General features: G+C 36.6%; 1 protein-coding gene across 22 annotated transcripts in view; it reads right to left on the bottom strand.

Moving 5' to 3' along the window:
• Positions 1 to 22,950, bottom strand: part of LOC106869828 (uncharacterized) — a 484,455-nt gene that overhangs the window by 87,009 nt on the left and 374,496 nt on the right. For all 22 annotated transcript variants that reach the window (XM_052976406.2, XM_052976408.2, XM_052976409.2 and 19 more), the window contains 2 exons: positions 19,373 to 19,473; positions 4,728 to 4,817 (listed from right to left, as the gene is read on the bottom strand). In XM_052976406.2, the coding sequence (XP_052832366.1) occupies positions 4,728 to 4,817; positions 19,373 to 19,473 (191 nt within the window). The remainder of the gene's footprint in view (positions 1 to 4,727; positions 4,818 to 19,372; positions 19,474 to 22,950) is intronic.

Genomic DNA, 22,950 nt, shown 5'->3' with positions numbered 1-22,950 from the left:
CGCAACCTATCCCACTGGTGTATCTTTCAGAACTTGTTCTTATTATCACCAAAGTCCTCAATCACCTGCTCTCTCTCTGGTTTATCCAAAGCTTTGTAAGCCCCCTATAGTGTGTCCTGCCTCCCAAAAGGCAACAACTCTTACCAACATCTAGCACATGTTTCCAGTATCTCAGAGAAAACAGAAATCCCTGTCAATGGTGACCCCATTCATCATGCTCAGTGGCCACTGGTACAGCCTCCAGATCCACCAGAGACTTGATCCTCTCTGTCACTCACCAAAACTGCTGATTGTCCCTGGCATAAGAAAATCTTAAGTAGCCTGTCTCTTAGAAATTAAGTTTCCAGAAAGACTGTCCTACTGCAGCACTAGATGAGAGGACTGCTTTTGAATTATATTCTATATGCTCTGATGTACTCTAAGGTTATGTCTCCCTTATTATAATATCCTACTACACAATCCCTTGCAGATGATATACTTCACTCTTTAACCTTCTACAAAGAGAAACACTCAATCACAGCATAAAAAGGAAACAGTCTTCACATTTCAGAGTTAGAAATAATGTAAAACTGTTGGTTTCAATAATTGTTCAATCAACTAAAATACCTGTTCATTGAATTAGTTAGCGGTTGAGAATTCCAGAGGCACACTCAATGTAATCCTGAAGCAGAATCAATGTGATACGGTGTGTAACAAGGCTGTACCATTGAATTACAGGTACCATCATTCTATTGGCTCACCTGCCTGCCCATCCATTCATCCATCCATCAGGCTTCCACACCCAATTTCATTCATAAACCTTGGGTCAATCCATGGCTAGGTTGAAAGACATTTACCCAAAATTTGGGACTGGATCCAGGTCTTTGAGATTGCAAATCAAACACCTCAACTAAAACTATCAATGTCACACCACATGTGTTTTAGTTTTATAATCTCTGCTAAATTATTATTAAGACATAGAAGCATCAGAGACAAAATCTGAAAGAAAACCATTTGAAAGATTGATAATGACCTACTCTCTCTAACACACTACAGACACAACTCTGAGACTGTTAGATTTATCACCAGTACAACAAATTCTCTGTATGTGTGTGTATCTTTTATCTTTTACACATTTCAGGCGTTAGACTGTGGCCATACTGGAGCACTGCCTTAAAGAATTTTTACTTGAATGAATTGATCCCAAAACATATTCTTTTCTTTAAACCTGGTACCTATTCTATCATTCTCTTTTCATGAACTGCTAATTTATAGGGATGTAAACATACCAACAGCAGTTGTCAAGTGGTGGTTTACGACAAACAAAGACACACACACACATTATGGTGGTGGGACCTATTCTTTGTCATAGCAATCACATAAGCGTGTGCACGTATGCGTGTGTTTAATGCCAACTTTGATGCAGCAGATTTAAAAGGAAGTTTTCTCCTACATGCAGATCAACACTATCCGTGTCCAGTAGGAAACAATTTCAGTGCAATTTGACTGCTATTTCAAGTAGTTTATTGATACCCATCTCTTGTCTTGTGTGAATGCATGCAAACAGAGAGCAAAACATTTGATCAAAAGTGCAAATGTCTTCATGAATATAATGTGTAATAATAAAGTTAACATTGAGAAAAATTGTGGAACTGATGTATATTCAATGATTCAATGACTAGTTATACACACTGGTTATATATAAAATTCCAGTATGTTTGCAATCAGCAGTATCTGCCTTGTTCTATCAATTACAGCCTCTCTCCTTTTATAATACCATCTCAGCCTCTTACATCCCACACAAACACTTGTATTTTTGTCTCATCAATGACTTTCTTTTCTCTTCTGTTATTACCATTTAGAGCAGATTAATGGAACAATGGCTGTGCAAATTGAAAAGTTATCAATTTATAGATTTCTGGGAGACTAGATTTGCTGAGAACTTATCTATTTGGGGATTGTCAATTTTAATTCAAGCCCCACCCACATATGCACACTCCTATACAAATAACACCAGCAGTGTAGCTGTGACAGTTACAGAAATATATGAAGTAGACTAGGATACTGTTGCCATAAATTATCAAAAACTTTAAAACATTTAAGTATTGTTATTATGAAGACAGAAATAGTTATTCTTCATGCATAACTCACAGATTTGCACAGTCTTTTAGACATTTCTTTGTTACCAGAACAGAGCTGAATGTAGACAAAGATAGCATCAAACATGTTAATGTCTATATCAAGGACGTCAAACATACAGCTTGCAGGACAGATCCAACTCATAGCAATATTTAGTCCAGTCCACTGGCAGAATTTTACAAAAAAATATTCATGTACATCTTAATTTTGGAATATTCTGTAAAATACAGGGTGTTTTGGCTAAATCTGATAATTTTTTTAATGTTTCCTTTTGCCAAGAACAGCTTGATGTGTTGATGAATAGTCAACAGCATTGGAGAGCATAAGATTAAAGTTAGAACCAAGAAAAAGTTAGACAAAGATAGCATCAAACATGCTAATGTCTATATCAAGGACGTCAAACATACAGCTTGCAGGACAGATCCAGCTCATAGCAATATTTAGTCCAGCCCACTGGCAGAATTTTACAAAAAAAATATTCATGCACATCTTAATTTTGGAATATTCTGTAAAATACAGGGTGTTTTGGCTAAATCTGATAATTTTTTTAATGTTTCCTTTTGCCAAAAACAGCTTGATGTGTTGATGAATAGTCAACAGCATTGGAGAGCATAAGATTAAAGTTGGAGCCAAGAAAAAGTTAGTTGACATGGAGAATGGGAAGCCATCTGAATATTGGAAAAGAGTTAGTTGTATCACGATGATTCATGTCAGGTATCAAAATACCACCATCAGGACTGCTGCTCGATGTTCTGTGAACACTGTAAAAGCTGTAAGAAGTGACATGGACAGTTGCAACAGAAACTATGAAGCCAGTAGAAAGGGACAGAACAGGTGTTCTGGCTGCATCCACAGGCTGGAATTCATCCAACAGCTGCAGGACAAGGTGATGGAAGATCCGAGCAAGGGAAACTGGGCTTTGGTGAGAAAGATGGGTGTTGGAGTCAACACCATAAAGCCGACTCTGAATGAGTACTTTCGCTACCACTTGTACGAAAGGCATAGGGAACAAGTTCTGATAGCCAAAGCTGATGCATCCGGTTGAACTGAGGATGATCTGGTTCTTCTCAGATGAAAAGAACTTCTGCCAGGACCAGTTGCATGAGACATGGTTTGCCTACAATCCATGTGATGTCCCACATATCATGAAAACCAAGTTCCTCCAAACTGTCTTTGGGTGTGTCTTCATTGAGGGTGCTGTTTCGCTGCCCCACATCTTTAAACAATTCAGTGGTTGGCGTTAGGAAGGGCATCCAACTGTAGAAACTCTGCCAAATTTAGATTGGAGCCTGGTGTTGCCATCCGGTTTCACCAGTCCTCAGTCAAGTCGTCCAACCCATGCTAGCATGGAAAGCGGACGTTAAACGATGATGATGATGATGATGATGTGAAACTGCTGGAGACTGTGGTCAAACCCTGGCTGGAGAGGATTGATGTTGGAAGATCATGTGTGTGACAACAGGATTTGGGTCCTTGCCATACCTCCAGAAAGAGTCAGAAGTGGCTTTCAGAGAATTTCTATGATTTCACCAGTCCAAATTTCTGGCCTACTAATTCCCCCAATTATAATCCCATGGATTACTATGTGTGGGGCATGGTCAAGGAAGACACCAACTGCTCTGCCTGCAACATCAAGGCTGAGCTGGGGCTAAGATCAAGTAGGTGTTTGAACATCTTCTCAGGGGTACAGTGAGGAATGCATGCACCAAGTTCTGGAGCCATTTTGAGGCCATGGCAGAATAATTTTCTTTGAGAAAATTATCTCCCAACCATAATTTGTTTGATATTTTTTTATGTTTTAAAAATACTTTTATTTTTGGATGGGATATTGTTTCCTTTTCCTTTTATGCAAACTGTCAAATTTTGCCCAAACACTCAGTCTAACATCTCCAGCATACTCTCAGATTCAGAGCCTGAATGGATTCTAATGATGTAAATGATTAGGAAAGATTTGGCAGCTGAAACAATGTAAGCTTTTTATAAAGTATAAGGGTATCCTCAACAACTGCATGCATTCATTTGGACAATTTCTATTTCTGTTCTTACCCTAAGAATCCTTACTTAATAGGACTGCATGTGGATAAGTTTTCATCACATGCTCTACATATGAACTTTATGAACACTTCATGTTCTTTCCTTTCTTAATTATTAATGAAGTTGTTATATATATTGACCCCCTTTGATCATTACTTTGGCTTGCATTATGAAAAGACTTTTTAGGAGTGATTGTCCCTATCCAGCCTGTGAAATCTAATGTATGTCTCAATTGAGCTCACAAAGCTTTACTCCACTTGGTGTTTGTTACAAAAATCTGAGAAATGCTGTGAGTAAAGTATCAAACTCAACCTCCAAATGTTTGAATTTGCAAGTATTTTACTATTAAATTCCATATAGTTCAGTTCTCTTAGCTGTGAGAAATAACAGAACTTCTAGGAATGTCACCTGCAATGCACAATCTTCTGATATTGTAAAAACATTAATCACACATCAACCAAGTACTAGCTTTTAGAAAAATTCATTTTGAGTTGGTGAGTGTGACTAAAACAATTTCTAAGCAAAAAAAAAAAAAAAAAAAAAGGGAGATAAAACAAAATTATAGAAATACATACCTGCGTGTATTTGAGGTAAAGAGAGACCTTTTCTGAGACATGTTCTACAATGCCTTGGCAGTTGACAAAGAAGACAAAACCATCAAGAGCCTGAAAATTGGGAGGAAAAAAGAAGGATTTTTAAAGAAAAATGCAGCTCAAAAAAATTACCATTTTACTATTCTAAATATGCAAGTATATCTCACTTCTTTTACTACAAATACAGAATATTGTTCAGCCTTCACACATACATATATTATGTAATAAGTTGCTACCTTGTTCACTAATACAACAATGAAATATTCCATCTCTATGCTTTGAGAAAATATAGCTATGTAACCACATGCACATGCATGCATTGTTACAGCTTACAAATGAAAATGGAAGATAGTCAATACATCGTGTAGTTTGTTCATATACTTATATAAATTGGGGATTTTATCATTATTCAAGTTTTGCACTCTGCAAACTTCCAAGCACCTAATTTAGATAAAAATAAACAGTTACTTTCTTTAAAATGTCAGTCATTCTCATTGGTTACTCCATCTGTAGTGGTCAATTCTTTCTGGTAGTTGGTTGTGTCCTGTTGAGTAGCTGTTTGGCATTTACAATCTTGATGCTACTTTACCACTACTACATCATTTTCAGATGTTGTGTGCACAATTCCAACCAATTTTTCATACCTCATGAGTATGCATACATTTTTGTGATGATATTGCATTTTCTGCAATGCAGAGGGTTTATCCAGTAGTCATTTAAGGGGTACTACTATCTATCAGCTAATATTTATATTTTGCTCCTTTTAAGGTTCACATATGCAGTTGTGGAATGAATGCACATGTTATATGTCTATATCTAATTTTAAATGTTCTGCTTGGTACCCAGATGTAGTTTTTAATCAGTATAGCTTTCTTATAAATCATACTATAGGTTTCTTATGAATTAATTTCTTTTTTTTTTTTTTAAGAATTATCACTTAGATATATTCTTGATCTGTATTAGTTGTGTCCATTTTCAGCTGAAGGTTGTGGATTGCTAGCTATTTAGTTATTTATCTCTCAGATGGTATGTTTTAGTTTCATGTATAGGCAATAGCTAACTTTTATATTATTTCTATAAAATAGCCTATAGTCAGATGGGGAATGTTCAATGCTAGAAACATTTTTGTTACATTTGATGTTAAATCTAAGCTGAATGTTGAGTTGAACTAGATCTTTCCTTTCCTAGTTCTACTGGATTTGTTTCTCTATTTACATTAGGGTTTTTTAAGGTTTCCTTATAGAATGGTGCAGGCTGATTGAATACTGTTTAACTTGAGGAAATTGTGGAGATCCTTCTGCTTTAGTTACTGTGTAAAATTATTATTATTACTATTGAAAATGTGTAGTTGGAATAACTTTTTATATATATACAGTGGTTACTTGATAGATTTTATATAGTGATTGTTACTTTTTATAATTTAACTGGTTTATTTCAAAGTTGAATTCTTTAAAATTCTGAACTTAGCTGCATGAAAAACTAAAAGTATGCCCCCAGGAATATCAGTAATAAAAAACAACTACCAACTCACAACCTTTACCTGAAAGTGAATGCAACTGAAACAAATCAAGAACACACTCGTTGAGTAGTAATTGTTCAAAAAGAAGGAATGTTACATTGTTGCAGCATATTTGGAACTTAAGAAAATAAATTTCACCATAATAAAAGCAGGGTAATTGTTATATCCTTATGGATAAACGAATACACTGCAATAGTGTAATAACAATATAACTGAAACGAACGGCAGTAACCACATGTAACGTAACGTAACAATCTTTTAGGAACCAACAATCCAAACACACTAGCTTGAACTCTAAACTTTGAACTACCAACACATGAAATGTGGAGCGAGCACAATACTACCTCACTTACTCAGACCACTACTATTTATATGTAGTGGTCCAGTCCATTCTTGCCAGGGGGCGTTGTACTCTCACACAACATCTCCCCTTTTGAGATTTCGTGTTCCAAAGGAATAAAGAAATTTTTTATATATATATTTTTAGTATCTCATTCACCTGGGCATTATCTCAAGGCGTTTGGTCTGCTTTCTTTCAGTTTTGTAATATACTCATCACCTACAGCTTTCATTCTTATATCCTGTGCCTTCACTGGTAGTTCTTGGATAACGTTTGTCATAACATTTTTAATTTCACTTTCTGCCTGCAGTGTTGCTATAACAGTCTCTTCTAGTGGTTCCATATGTTTTGGAATTAATCTTGAAAGGCAGTCTGCATGACCATTATTTTTCAATGAAATGTATTGCATTTTGAAATTTAATTTAGTAATATTATATCCCGACATAGCAGGCAGTTCGCAGTACGAGTCAATATCCCTTTCTCAGACCCATAAATCGACAGCAAAGGTTTATGGTCTGTATGCAATAAAAAAACTTCTGCCATGCAGAAACCTGTGAAATTTTAACTGCAAAAATTGTTAGGGCCTCCTTTTTAATTTGACTATATCTCTTCTCTACCGCGAAACATGAAGCACTTGTTTTGTACTTCTGTCTTCATATTTATGAAGTAGAACTACACCTAATCTGTGCTCGGAAGCATCAGAAATTATGTCCATTTCAGGATCATAATGTGCTAACAACAAGTCTGAGATTAGAATTTTTTAAAATTTCTTTAAAAGTGTTCTGGCATTTAGTGGACCAATTCCACTTTACTCCTTTTTTTAATAAGTTGTTCGATGGAGCTCTTAACTTGTGCATATTAGGAATGTAGTTTTGGTAGTAGTTTGCCAGCCCAAGAAATGCTTGTAAAGTTGGAATATTTGTCAGGACAGGCATATTTCTTATTGCATCTGCTCTCAACGGGTCAAGATGTCTAGCACTTTTATCAATTATTTGCCCAATTTTGGGTCAAAAGAATTCGCATTTTTCTTCACTCAGAGTGAACCCGAAAACTTGAATTTTCTTAAATACAGCTTTTATGTGTTCCATAAGCTGTTCAAAAGAATTACTCTTGATCAAAATATTGTCCATTGCAAATTTACTATCAGATAACAGAGCATCCATGATTTGCTGGAATATGCTGGTGCCACTTTTAATCCAAAAGGTAATCATGTGTATCTGTACAATTCTCTGTGTCTATTTATTTTCAAATGCTTTGAGCATTTTTCATTTACTTTTATCTGTAAATAGGCTTCAGACAGATTTAATTTGGAAAAATTTTTTCCACCATTTAACTTTGAAAAGATGTCCTCTGCAGTTGGGAGTGAATGGTGCTATGTTTTTATGCAGTCATTCAATCCTGTAGAGAAATTGGCACACAGCCTAAGCTTATTATTTATTTGTTTTTTTAATACATACCGTGGGTGTCACTCATTTTGAGTAATCCATCTTTTTGCTGACTCCACTCTTTTCGAGTCTGTCCAACACTTCATTTATGGTTTCAGTTGCCGTGAATGGTGCTTTTCTGTTTGCTTTATATACAGGTACAACATTTTCACTTACCTGGAAATAGGCTTCCATCTTTCTACATAGACCTAAATTGTCTGATAACACTTGTGGGAACATTTTCTCCAATTTTTTCAGCTCTTCTGAAGACTTGTTTTTAATGGGACAACCATTTATGTTATTGCAGTAAAGATTTATGGGTAGGTGCCATAAATCAGATAGTTCTAACTAATCTGTGCCAAACAGATTGATTATATTATCCACAACAAATAATTTTGCTTTATCTGTCTCTCCTCGAAATGCGACGTTGATATGATTTGCTCATGAAATGTAATTTATTGCCAGTTACACCACGCACTATTTTTGCTGTTTTACATAATCTCGGTTTCCCAGTTTTTTTCCCAATTACCTGCATTTATAATCGAGATGTCACTACCTGAGTCTAACTGTAATTTGATAATTACATCATTTATTTTTACGAGCACGAATCTTCTTGTTTTTCTGTTGCAATCACTCTCCAGAACTTTTTGTGCTTGAGCCTCGTAGTCTTGTTCTACAAGAACTCATGTATCCAAGCTTCTGACAACTATAGCACTTTGTGTTTTAAATGGACAATCCTTTAAATTGGGGCCTGACACTTTTTTTTTATTGTACTTCTTGGGATGACATATTTGAATTTTTGCAGAGTCTTTATCTTGTATTTTTTCACATTATGTTTAAGATTTACCATAGTCTGATATTCCTCTGCGATGGTCTGTAGAGATAAACTCCAATTCACTTGCTCCATTTGCGAGAAAATCCTAGCCTGAATTTCTCTATCTTTAGGTGCTACAAGTTCTTGCATGAAGATAAGCGATTTGAACATATGCTGGAGTTTGAAATTTTCACACAATACGGTTGACTACCCCAGTGTAGGTGATAAAATCATCCTCCTCATTTTTTGTTAAGTTCCAACACTCCATTCTGGTGTCGAATAATGAACTTCTATTACAAGAATTTTTGAAAGCAGTTCCACAGTTTCTTGGAAACCAATCTCACTTGACATTTCGGGCAGAATAAAGTTACAGTAACATTCATGTTTGGCAGGAGCTACCCTGTGTAATAAAAGCCTTACTTTTTCATCCTCCAACAATGACTTGCACTCATTGTTAAAAATTTCCTGTATCTTCTATAATATACGGGAAACGTAATGTTCTCCTTTGGATTATATGTAAATTTAGAAATTGCATTAGCCATGCCATCTGACATAAATGAGCTTACTGAATTTTCAGATTTCACCAACTGTAACTCAACTGTTGATGTTGTAGTATTTGTTTTTGCAACTCCTGTAGTTGTTCCTGTTGCTTTCCTTGAAGCTATACTTCTGTGGCTAATAGGCTTTCCATGATGCAGAAACTGTCAAATAACTAATGAGAGTTTCAAACGATCCTTGGCGCCAGATGTTATATCCTTATGGATAAATATGCTGCAACAGTGTAATAATACAATTGAAACAAATAGCAGTAACCACATGGAATATAACAACAATCTTTTAGGAACCAACAATCCAAACACGTTAGCTTGAATTGTAAACTTTGAACTATCAACACATGAACTGTGGAACTAGCATGAACTACCTCACTTACTCAGACCACTACTATTTATATGTAGTGGTCCAGTCCATTCTTGCTAGGGGGCATCATACTCTCAAACAACAGTAATGATACACAGTGATATCCCTTATGTAAATGGTCCTGTGAACCGACCACGATTCGTCTTGGAAAAATACAATATCATCATGCCAGATATATCCTTACTCAATAGTTGAAATGAGATCTTGTCCCAATGTAGACATCAAAATCAATTAATATTGAATAATTGGTCAGAAATGCAGACGGAATAAATACTTTTAAATGGTGTACTAGAGCCAAAATATGAGGGTGACACAGATAAGCAAAAATCAGTTACTTCACAGAATACTGCAAACTCCCAAAATGATTGATAAGCAAAAAACAAAATAATAATGAGAATGAAGGCATTAATTGTTTGAATATCTGAATTAGTTGCTTCAATATCTGGTCAGCATGAAACCTAAGTAGAAACCAAATCCTGTATATGTAATACACAGACACACACACATTTAGAAATGAAGTCAAGAGAAAAAGTACTCTATAAGTATTTGAGACTATTGTGTAAAGGTGTTATTTCATTCTGTGCAAAGTTTAATGTACCTTTCAGAGTCATTAAAGCATGTACCAATCAAGTATTAGGTAGATTCTATCAACTGTGCTATAAAAACAAGTGAAACTCTAAATAGCTATAGAGTGAATCATACACAACACACATACAGACCAAACAAAACCAAACAAAATGGGTTGATAAGGTAATAAAAATATCCCGACCATGAAAATTAAAATACAGGTTGGACAAGTTTGAAATAAAATTTATGTAAATCAAAGTATAAACATAAAAAGAAAGCACTATAGTTCAGTTTATATAAATGACTCTAGGTTCAATCCCATTGTGTGGCATCTACTACTGACTTGGTTAATACCTTGTAAACAGAATTTGATGGAAACAGTTCAAAAGTTCATCATATTTACTCAAGTAGTTTAATGCAAGAAAGTTGATACAAAACATCACATGTCAAAATTAGGAAGTGGGTGTGTGTGCATTATACTAGAGTGTAAAAAGAAAAAGGAGAGGATAGGGTATATTGCTTATAATGTAATCCTTAGTGGAAAATAAGGATTACATTATATTCCACTGCACTTGAGTAAATATGGTAGGTTGTGTGTGTGCATGTGGATGTATATATGCATGCATGTCTGCGCTCATAGTCTAAACACTGGTGCGATTTATTAATGTTTGTTTACGTCTTGTAAGTACAAGACGTAAATAGAGTCAATGACTTCAGTACCAGACAAAAATAAGCAATGGATTCTATATGACCAATTAAATCTTTTTAGATAGTTGCAACCCAATGACTGAAACCAGTAAAAGAACACAAGTATGTCCTTGTATGTATGTGTGTGTATGCTGTCATAGTGCTTTGCCGTTTGTGGTGCATCTACCCATCCCTCCCCCACCACCAATACCAGAGGTCTTTCTCTTGAGCACTTCTAATGGCTTGCTATACGGAATGCTTTCCCCCTCCCTTTCCACTCCATCCCTACCTAGTGTCTAATTCCTGTTGAATATAGTGACTATGTAGCAAATAAAATGATGGTGTAGTGTATGCTGGTGTAGTGTATGTAGCGTATGTTTACAAGATCTGCCAAATGCGAGTTTTCTTTTCAGATGCATAATGCTGCTGTCCCCCATCCCAGGGTCTTGCTGGACCACACCTTCCACACCCTCAGAGTTGGCACAGTGAAAGGTAGGTCTGGTGAGATTGTTGAGATGCTTGAATGGAGATGTGTAGATTTGTGCTGCATCCAAGAAGTAAAGTGGAGAGGAAGTTCTGCTACGTTCCTCACAGGCAAAGAACATAAGTATAAGATTTTCTGGGTAGGGAACACTGAAGGGGTTGGAGGTGTGGGCATACTTCTTGCAGAGAAATGGGTTGATAAGGTAATCGAGGTAATCAGAGTCTGCGATAGAATACTTAAGATTAGATTAGTGCTGCATCATGGGTTAGCAACCATTATCTCAGCTTACGCCCCTCAGCCAGGGCTACCTGATGAAGAGTAAGACTGATTTTATGACAACCTCGTTGTTGAATGACAGGGACCTTCTCTTTGTGGCTGGCAACTTCAATGGTCATATAAGACAACATCCAGGGAGCTTCCATGGTGTACATGGTGGCAACAGATTTGGTTCCCGCACTGAGGAAGGAACCAGGCTGCTGGAGTTCTATGATGCAAATGATCTTAAGATCTGTAATACTAAGTTCAGGAAACCTGCCAGTCACCTGTTCATTTACCAGTCTGGTGGGCACACTAGTCAGATTGACTACATTCTCACCAGGAAACGGGAAAGATGACTACTTATAAATGCCAAAACTTTCCCAGATGAAGAATGCACCCCACAACATAGGTTAGTAGTTAGCGACTTCAGGATCAGGACTAAATGGCTGCCCAGAAGATGACCAGCATGGAAAAGAAAGGTCTGGAAGCTTAAGGATCCTGTGAATTGACAGAGATTTAGAGACATATTACATGAAGCTTTTGATGAAAAAGAGGATATAGCATCACAATGTGGAGGACAACTGGAGGTTCCTATGGGACAACTTGTTGAGGGCTACTGACCAGATCTGTGGCTGGTGCAAAGTCCCCTATTGACCTAAGGTAACGTGGTGGTGGAACAATGTAGTTGACAGGGCCATTAGGGAAAAGAAATAGGCATGGAAGTGTGATGGTAGCAGGGAACTGTATCAGAAAGCTAGGAGAGAAGTTTACTTAGCCAGAGGGGAAGCAGATAAGAAAAGATTTGCCAATGTTCTGCTTCAAGAGGATCAGAGACTTGAAGTGTTTCGTATTGCAAGATGGTGTGTAACAGAGAATCGTGATGTCATAGGAGAGAAATGTGTCTGCATGGATGATGGCTCACTTGCATTTAATGATGCTGCAAAGAGAGAGACTTGGAGATGCCACTATGAAAGGTTGCTAAATGAAGAGGATGAATGGGAGAATTAGAGTCTGCCAAATGTCAACCCAACAGAGGGACCAGCTATCCAAATTGACATTACCTTAGTAGATAAAGCAATTAAGGGTATGAAGACAGGGCAAGACTCCGGCCCATCAAGAATCATTGTCGAGACGCTTAAAATATCCAGTGGTGTAGGTGATAGTCTAGTCACCCATATAGTCAACCAGGTGATACAAGAAGAAGTCATACCCAATGACTGGTGGAGCAGCACCATAGTCAACTACTACAAAGGTAAAGGTGACACATTTGATAGGAATAATTACAGAAGTATCAAATTGTTGGATCAGGTGATGAAAGTCACGGAGATGGTCATAGCCCAACTAATTAGGGACAGAGTTAGTTTAGATGAGATGAAGTTTGGGTTCGTGCCAGGGAGAAGCACCACCGATGCTATATTTCTGGTAAGAAAGCTGCAGGAAAAATCCCTAGCCAAAAATAAACCTCTGTACTTGGCTGTCGTTGACAGAGAAAGCCTTTGACAGGGTCCCCCATTCCCTTATCTGGTGGTCAATGCGAAAACTAGAAAGAGATGAGTGGTTGGTGAGAGCTGTTCAAGCCATGTACAGGGATGCAGTCAGTAAGGTGAGGGTTGGCAATGAGTGTAGTGAAGAATTCCAGGTAGAAGTAGGGGTTCACCAAGCATCAGTCTTTAGCCCCTTCTTATACATCACAGTCCTCCAGGCAATTACTGGAGGAATTCAAGACAGGCCGCCCCTGGGAGCTCCTCTATGCTGATGACCTTGCTCTAATAGCTGAGTCACTACCAGAACTAGAGAAGTTTCAGGTGTGGTAGCCAGGTCTAGAATTGAAGGGCCTTAGTCAATCTAGCAAAAGCTAAAGTCTTAGTAAGTAGGAAGGCAGACAAATCACAAACTCTTTCAGGTAGATGGCCTTACTCGATCTGTAGAAAAGGCGTTGGTAGAAACTCCACAAGATGTAGCCGCTGTAAGCAATGGACATATAAGAGGTGCAGCAATAGCAAAGGTTAACTGGGAAGATAGTTTTTGTGTGTGGCAGATGCAGAGGGGCAATAAACACCAAAAATGTACAGAAAATAGATTCCATCACACGCCAGGGGGAAAATCTAGAAGTAGTTGATAGCTTCTGTTACCTAGATGACCAAGTAAGCAATGGGTGGATGCTCTGAGAGCGTACCTGCTAGAATAAGAATAGCCTGGGCAAAGTTCAGGGAGCTCCTATCTCTGCTGGTAACAAAGGGCCTCTTGTTCAGAGTGAAAGGTAGACTGTATGATGCATGTGTGCAAACAGCTATTGTTACATGGCAGTGAAACATGGGCTGTGACTGCTGAGGACATGCATAGGCTTGAAAGAAATGAAGCTAGTATGCTCCACTGGATGTGTAGGGTAAGTGCCCTGAGAGAAAAGCTGGACATAAGAAGTGTCACATCCTAACAGTGGAAGGAACCTCTGGAAGAGGTAGACCCAGTAAGGCATGGTGGTAAAGCACGGCCTTTGTACATTGAGCCTCACAGAGACAATGGCAAGCGACTGAGACCTTTGGAGATATGCTGTGATTGAGAAAACCTGGCAAGTCGAGTGATGCCAGTGTCATATAACCGGCCCGTTTAAAAGTAACTTTCAATCGTCAGGCAATATGCTGTGCTTGAGATGACCTGTTGAACCAAGTGAAATCATAGTCGTGGTTGATGCCAGTGCAGCCTGACTAGCCCCCATGCTGGTGGCAAGTAAAAAGTACCCACTACAGTCTCAGAGTAGTTGGGGTTAGGAAGGGCATCCCAGCTGCATAAACCTTGCCAGATCAAACTGGAGCCTGGTGCAGCCTCCTGGCTTGCCAGTCCTCAGTCAAACCATCCAAGTCATGCCAGCATTGAAAGTGGATGTTAATCGATGTTGATGATGATAGTAATACCCTACTTTATGAGACACCAGATTTACAAGTTTTATTTTAAAAGAAATATAAAAAGGTTAAACAACCATTTAGTGAGTGTGGCAACGTTGCAACATGTGGCAACGTTGCAACATGTGGCAACACTGATTTTGATGTTTCTACACAGGTGCATATAGTGCTGGAGTAAAATGATGGCATAAAATTTCAATGTCTTAGTTTGAGCATGTGCTTTGTTGAGAGAGATTATTGTAAGCTAATTCTTTGTGCCACACATTTTATATTGTACACCTGTATTCACACAATTATTTTCAGCATTTTTTAAACACACCCAATATGTCTAAATTAAAGTGTACAACAGACACCAACGAGAACAAAAAGAAACGAAAAACCATCACTTTGGAAACAAAATTTCAATGAAGTGCAAAAGTTTCTACTACTATAACAAATGCTTCTGCATGTTACAGACAAATTTATAGAGTGAAAAAAAAAAAAAGCTTCTTCTAAGCAAAAAACTCTAGACTTGTTTTTGAAAAAGAAGTCTAAAAGTCCAAGTGCTTGTGAATTGGTGATTGCATCAACAAGTGACAGTGTGTGAGTGAAAGTGATTCAGAAAATGATTATAATATTTTTTTTAATTATAAATGATCTAGATAGTCTTTTAATTTTACATAAAATATTCTTTACATTCTACTGTTGTTTTATTGCCATTTATTTATGAGTATTATAAATTTTATAGGTAAAATATTTTTCTGGGAACGCATTATGATTTATAACACTGCTACAATAAGAAGTTATTGCTCTGCTTCACGAGTTTTTGCTTTATGAGCAGTCTCCAGGAACAAATTAATTCTTATATTGAGGCATTACTGTATAAATGAATAGACATATATAAGTGAAATAGAAAATACTGACAGTTGTTAGAAAACAAAAACTGCCAATTATCGACACTACAAAGCTCAGGTGAATGGTCTCACCTGACACACAGCTACTGTAGCACATATTGACATTCAGAAAAGGCCCACCCAGGTGAATAGCATAAAGTCACTGACAGATATACTCCAACCTGTGATCCACAAATGTGCTCTCTCTCTCTTTCTTATCTCTATACATTTTGTTTTGCAACTATAATGATCTCTGCTCATCAGAGCTGGCTGGGTTTATGGTACTCCTAATCAAGCATTCCTCATTCACTTGTCTCTCCTCCTCTCACCACTCTTGTTTTGTCCAACATCCTCAACTCTCACACTCATTCCTTTTTTCCCAGAAGGTTGGCTCCTCTAAAATCCCTTCCCTGCCCATATCTATTCTACAGGTTTCGTTTTATAAAGATTCAAGAGTGACATCAATGGCATCAATCTTACCATCCTAGGAGAGTCTGCCCTTTCCTCAAGACCCAGCAAATGGAAAAAAAAACAAAAACAGAAACAAAGCAGAAAACAAAAGCATCCATATTAAAAAAAGAGGCTTTATAACCTTCTGAGAACTTAAAAAATTGAGGCCTTGTATATTTTCCACTTGAGAAGGGGGGGGGGGAGAAGGAAAGAGAAAGAGAAAGACATACACAAAAACAAAAGATTAGAGGAGTGGTGATGATGGTGTTACAAGCATCATCAATCATGGTATTAAAAATGAAATTTTTGAAGTAAATGCTGCCAGTGCCACTACCATCATCATCATCATCATATATGTTGGAGATAGAGCATTGTAGAATTTTGATTACAGCTCTTTATGTCAATAGTTCAAATCATGCCAAGGTTAAACTTGGGTTTTCATTCTTTTAGGGTTGATAAAATAAACTTAAATACTGGGTTGACTTAATCAACTGTATCTTCTCCCGCAAATAAATTTATCTCCTTGTGCTTGTTAGAAGTTATTATCATTATTATTGGGGGAATAATTAGGTGAGCACCAGGATGAACTTTGCAATTCACCACTGTAGGATTACTAAAGTACTATTAATAAAGTGAGACCAATTCAGTTAGCTATATGCCTGCCTTAAAAATATCATTAATAATTTATATCAGCCATATATTAAAATAAACAGTTAGTGGAAGATGCAGAATGCATATTCAGTCCTGATATTATAGGTTCAAATCCTATAGAGACTCAATTTACTCTTCATCCATTAGGATTGATAAAACAAATATCTAGTAATACACTAGGTTGAATAAATTGATCACATCTTCCCCTAATCAAAAGAAATCTTAAATATTCAAGACAGACAAAATAGAGTTAGAGACATGAAACAATATTTGATGTAATCTGTTAACTGAATTGGAAAAGACCTTAATTATCATACTATCTCCTATTTTTCTTTTAAAATGACAAACTTTGAGCTTTAAAAAGTACTTCATCATCATCAACATTATTTATCATGACTGTAGATGAGGGCGGTGGCTAATACATGTAAGACCTCTATTAAAGGTTTTGAACTCACAAACATCAATAAACGAATATCAGTAATACACTGTGAAAAAATGTAACACGACTAGATTGTCTCCCCTGAAAATCTAGTCATCGGTATAGTGAGATAAATAGAAAAAGTATGCATGCAGAATATTACATTTTTCAGAGAAGATACGCATCAATGGTTAACAGACTGGATTTGAAACAACTAATCATTTGTTTTTTTAATGCAGGAGCAAATTGGATAAGTCTCACAATGCCTCACTACATGTAATGATTACCTGGTATGAACAATAACAGAAAAACTGGATGACTCTGCTATGGATTAGGTACATTATATTATGTTACCAGGTTGTTTGCAGTTGGTATAACAGTTATTAATTCAGAGTTGCAGCCCTCGTACATAACATGCGATGTAGGCTTCAGGCTCCACAACTCCTTCATAGATTTGCTTTATGACATTGTTTCTACTACCAACCACTTTACAACATGGACAGGAAGCATTTTACTGTGCTACTAAATACAAGTTTCTGTTGCCCAAATTCTAGTTGCAAGACTATTTTAGAAATTATTTGCCCAAAGTACCCTATAGTGGTATTGAATTCAGAACCATGCTGTTGTGAAGTGAACTTCTTAACATTAATATATACAATGACATGGGGGGGGGGGGGTTCTAAGCAGAGATGTACTAAATATAGTGAGCTAGTGTAGGTCACTAATGATGTTTCATTTTCACACTTCAATAAACTGGATAACAAGCCATGTCCATCCTTAAGATAGAGTACATACAAATGTAAATATATGAATGATGAATAAGAAAGTAGAAGAGAAATGTATTCGAGGGTGATAACTAGAGATACACAAGAATGTGGACCAATTAAAATGACACCAAAAGAGAGGAGCAAGATTAAAAGAAAATTGATTTCAGTAGATGTACTGAAGAGAGGGTATGGAGTGGCAAAATAATCCAGTTTAACTGTGGGGCTACAGACCTTAATTTTGCCAGTTGTGGTTCAACATTAGTTTGGCAACTAAACAAGTAAGAGTTCATGTCAAGTGGGAAATAGGGAATATCAAATCATGATAAGTGTTACCTTACAGGCTACTAAATAACTAGAAACCCTCATTTCATGGACCAACTACGATACTATCTTATTTCTCTCTCTCTCTCTCTCTCTCTCTCTGTCCTACCATTATTTTCATATAAACTGGGTCAACCCACATTCTCCTTACTCAGAACTCATCAGCAGTAATTCTTATCATTTGTGTGTATTTCTAATTCCACACGAAACACTGCAAAAACATTCAAATCCAATTTGTCAAACACCAATTTCAAAAATTGGAAAGGCCAAATCAATGATTTCTGGAAGAATTTAAACTTAGACAAAAAAAAAAAAAAAAAAAAAATCTGGTTAGTTATAATAAAAGTTAACTAGACACAATCTATTCTTGCTCATTTAACATTCAATGAGTGACTAACCAATAGAAAAAGCAACAAATTGTTTGAGAATTAGCTAAACAATCTCTGATTTGTTAACAATGTTAACAGAAGCTATTAGATTGTCTCTTATTCATTTATTCAGCTGCCCGGATCAGCTCTAACAGAACAGTCCTAGACCATAAAATATAGCAAATGAATTTTACTGTTTGATTTAGAGATCTTGAAACATGCTGTCATCAAAACATATTTAAGTAATCTTAAGTAATGTCAGTAGCAACACTGAGGAAGTTAGGCTAACTATATAGAAACTCACTCTCACGCTCTTCTATCATATTAATTGCTTTATTTATTTGTGAATATTGCAAAGAAATTAATACATAACTTCAGGGTCAAATTTTAGTTGGATAACATATTTAAAGAAAAAAAAAAAAAAGACAAAAGGGTAAAATATATTATTGACTTTTTGGTACAAACAGTAGGGGTTACATAATATTTGAGATCACATTGTACTTAAGTAAATGCAATAATGATATTGTGGGTATGATTATATTATAAATTTAGAGGTATTTACATAAACTGTCAAAATAGTCGAAATTTTTGTAGAAAGGTAAGAAAATCAGTTATCCATGAAATGAGAGAGGTACCACTGCTTTCCAGTTTAGTGAACTGAGGTAAAGGTAATAATGCAATTGAATAGACTGAACTGAAAACTGCACAAAGTGCTTTACATAATGTCTCATCAGTAAGACTGCAATATCAATGACTTCAATATTCATTTCTCCAATGTATAAAGGCTTTTAAAATAAAATGCAATAAATAGTTTATAACAATTTGATGATTACTGAGTCTAAAATATATAAAAGGCAAAATATACTTACTTCCAGTATTAATGGTCCTATTCTCTCAGTGGTAATAGGTACAATTGATGGCTTACTAGAGGATACTTGGCTTTGTTGAACAGCGTCACTGGTCTCACTCTCTATGTAAAAGAAAAGAAAACAATTACAAAAAGACTGAAAGAGAGAGGGAGGGAGAGAGAGAGGGAGAATAGTTAGTTCAACAAAAGCATAACCATGTGGTCAAGACATTCTCTTAGCTTGAAATCCCAGGTTGAATCCCAGCTATGGTAGAAGACACTTGGCTAAGTGTCTTCTACCATAAGTTGTGGGCCAACTTGAGCCTTAGATAGAAAATGTATATCAACTGGACTATACATGTAACTGAAAGGGCCAGCCTGTCACACTGTATCAGATTGAGCCACCTTGAGGGTTATGTGAAAGTCATATTAATACAATAAACAATAAGTTCAAATGATTGAACTGGGAAACTCATCACTGAAGCTGGCAGTGACCCGTTTAATTCAGATTTGGCTGATTAATCAAAAGCACAGGGTCTGGTGTTTAAATTTAGGTTGTAAAATATTCATGCCTACCATAAATGGGAATGGTGTATATAAGCTTAACTGTAGAATATTTTTCCTCACATTCTGATATTTGTAGTATTGGTTTCACATTTTAGGTACAAGGCCAGCAGTTTTGAGGGAAGGGGTAAGTCAATTACGTTGACCTCCAGTGTTCCATTGGTACTTATTTTATCGATCTTAAAGAGGTAAAAGGCAAAATTGACGGCAGAATTAGAACTCAGAATGTATGGACAGATGAAATGTTGCTAGGTATTTTGCCTGACATACTAATGGCTCTGCCACCACACTGCCTTACTGATATTTTTTTGTATTAACTGGTGAATATAAAGACATTAAAAGTATGAGAAGCAACCACTTTATCTAGGTTCTCCGAGGGACAGTATCTAACCTGTTGTAAATTTACATTCTAAGAGCAAAATCTCATTTAATCAGCAATTTTTTAATGTGAAATTACATGAACATGCAAACACACATACTGCTGGTTATCCTCTATATTTCTATTTAAATGTAACAAGCTATCCAACAAAAAATGCTATGTACTTTCCTTTATTCAATAAAGTTATGAAACTTGCTCAGAAATCTGCAATATATATATACATCACATTTCAATCCAATTGTACAAATCACTGCAATCTTCATCCACATTATCAACCATATTGATTTCTCTAATCAATAAATGATGAAACATAAATTCTTTGTTGATTAAGAACACTTCTTTACCATTTAGAGTACTGAAGTTTTCCACTCTACTTCACAACATCATGAGATAGAGCATCATCACCACCTACAATAGCTATTAGTATTATAATGACAGGAAAATTTTCTGACACAAGAAGAGAAATGGGATAATGTGATGCTTCTGCTTTTGCATATATCAGATACTTTCCAAGGATTGCAGCCTCAATTCCATGACTTGCTAGGAGCTTACTTTTGGTAATTGCTATCATGATGATGCCTGCCTGATATATCTATCTCACACTAAGCTTTCCCAATCACAACAGACTAGTGCTGAGCCTCTCCAATATTGATTTCTTACAAGGGACCCCACCCCACCCACATGTAGAGGGAAGTTGATAGAACTGAATCCCAGTATTCTACCAAGGTGAATACAGATCTGAATTGAGAATAATAATTCAAAGGGCATTTATTTTGTCTGGTTTCCCCCAGATTCTAATATCTCAAATATTAGTTTGTTACACAAGCACAACTCCTCATTTACAGAGATTCAAGAGAAATGACTCAGAGAGACACTAAAACAATGACTCAGCTAAAAGATTTTCTTCTTCTTCTTCCCTATTAGAGCTGAGTTCCATAACAATAAGGAATACTACAACTGACTTTATTCATTATACTATAAAAATATATTGGGTCATCCCATAAATAATGCAGTTTTTTCATATTTTTTATTTTTCAAAATTAAGATAAACAAAGTTCTTTTTTAAATAGACTCTCCTTCATTTTCTACAATGCTCTTCCATCTATCTGATAAACTTACAAGGCCACCCCCTCTTCCAAAATTCACTTGTCTATGATACGAAAAATACTCCTCCAATAATGTTCTGACCTTGTCTACAGAATTCATATATTTTCCGTCCAAATGATTTTGAAGACTGCAGAATAAATGATAATCAGATGGGGCAATGTCCGGTGAATATGGTGGGTGGGGCATCGTTTCCCATTTAAACTGCTCCAGCCTTTGGAATGTCATCCTGGCTGTATGTGGCCTGATGGAAGAACACCTTTCGTCTTGAAACCAAAGATGGTTTTTCTTCTAGCACTGACTTACGCTGCTCAAGCTGCTTGCAGTAGATCTCCTTTGTTATCGTTTGGTTTGGGTTTAAAAGTTCAAAGTGGACTGAACCTTTCATATCCCACCAAACAGATAACAACACCTTACATGGGTGAAGACCTTCTTTAGCCTGGGGTGCTGATGTTTCTCCTTTTCCTACCCACTGTCTTTGGTGCTTGACATTTTTATAGAGAACCCATTTTTCAAGCTCTACAGATCATCCAGGATGAGGCTTGTCTTCTAGGTTGTAGTTTCTGGAGCAAGATTTCTGGAACCACCGCTGACACTGGCTTACGCTTATTGTCTGATCTCCATATACTGCATTAACATTCCTCACACTTTCTGTTGCATTGTTGCCTTTACTGAACTCAAAGCAAAATATGCTCCTCTGTTACTTCCATTATAGCTTTGGAAAGATAACTGTTAAAATTGAACTGCACTCTTCAAAACTTGCACTAAGAATAAGTACAAGGTAAAATTACTACCCGCTTTTATAGCAAGTTGATGCTGGTAGTTTATCCCATCCCCCTCCAACTTTTAGTTCATGCAAAAAAAAGCATTATTTATGGAATGACCCAATACAGGATGTGTATATTTACGAAAACCTATTCGGTGTTGTGTAACCTTATGTATTCCCATCTAATATGGAGATGAATACCAACACTTCCATGCAGCACACTCGAGCAGTTGTGAAGATCTCTTCACATGAAACCATTGGTAGCCTTGTCAACCCATAAATAAAGAATATTTATCCACAATGTGGAGCTGAGCACTCTTTCCACTGTTCAATATTAGCATGTGTAAGAGTATATATATTCTTTTAATCTTATTTATTTCAGTCATTTGGCTGCGGCCATGTTGGAGCACTACCTTCAGTTGAACAAATTGACCCCAGGACTTCTTCTTTGTAAGTCTAGTACTTATTCTATTGGGCTCTTTTGTTGAATTGCCAAGTTATGGGGATGTAAACACACCAGCATCAGTTGTCAAGCAATGATGGAGGGGAGAACAAACACAGACACACAAATATACACACACACACACACACATATATATATGTGTGTGTGTGTCTGTGTGTGACAGGCTTCTTTCAGTTTCCATCTACCAAATCCACTAATAAGGCTTTGGTTGGCCTGAGGCTATAGTAGAAGACACTTGCTCAAGGTGCCATGCAGTGGGATTGAACCTGGAACCATGTGGTTGGTAAGCAAGCTACTTACCACACAACCATACCCTTATATTAG

The sequence above is a fragment of the Octopus bimaculoides genome, chromosome 25 (genome assembly GCF_046866305.1).
Source record: "Octopus bimaculoides isolate indiv1 chromosome 25, ASM4686630v1, whole genome shotgun sequence".
Lineage (NCBI taxonomy): Eukaryota > Metazoa > Mollusca > Cephalopoda > Octopoda > Octopodidae > Octopus > Octopus bimaculoides.
This window is presented reverse-complemented; position numbering and strand designations above follow the sequence as displayed.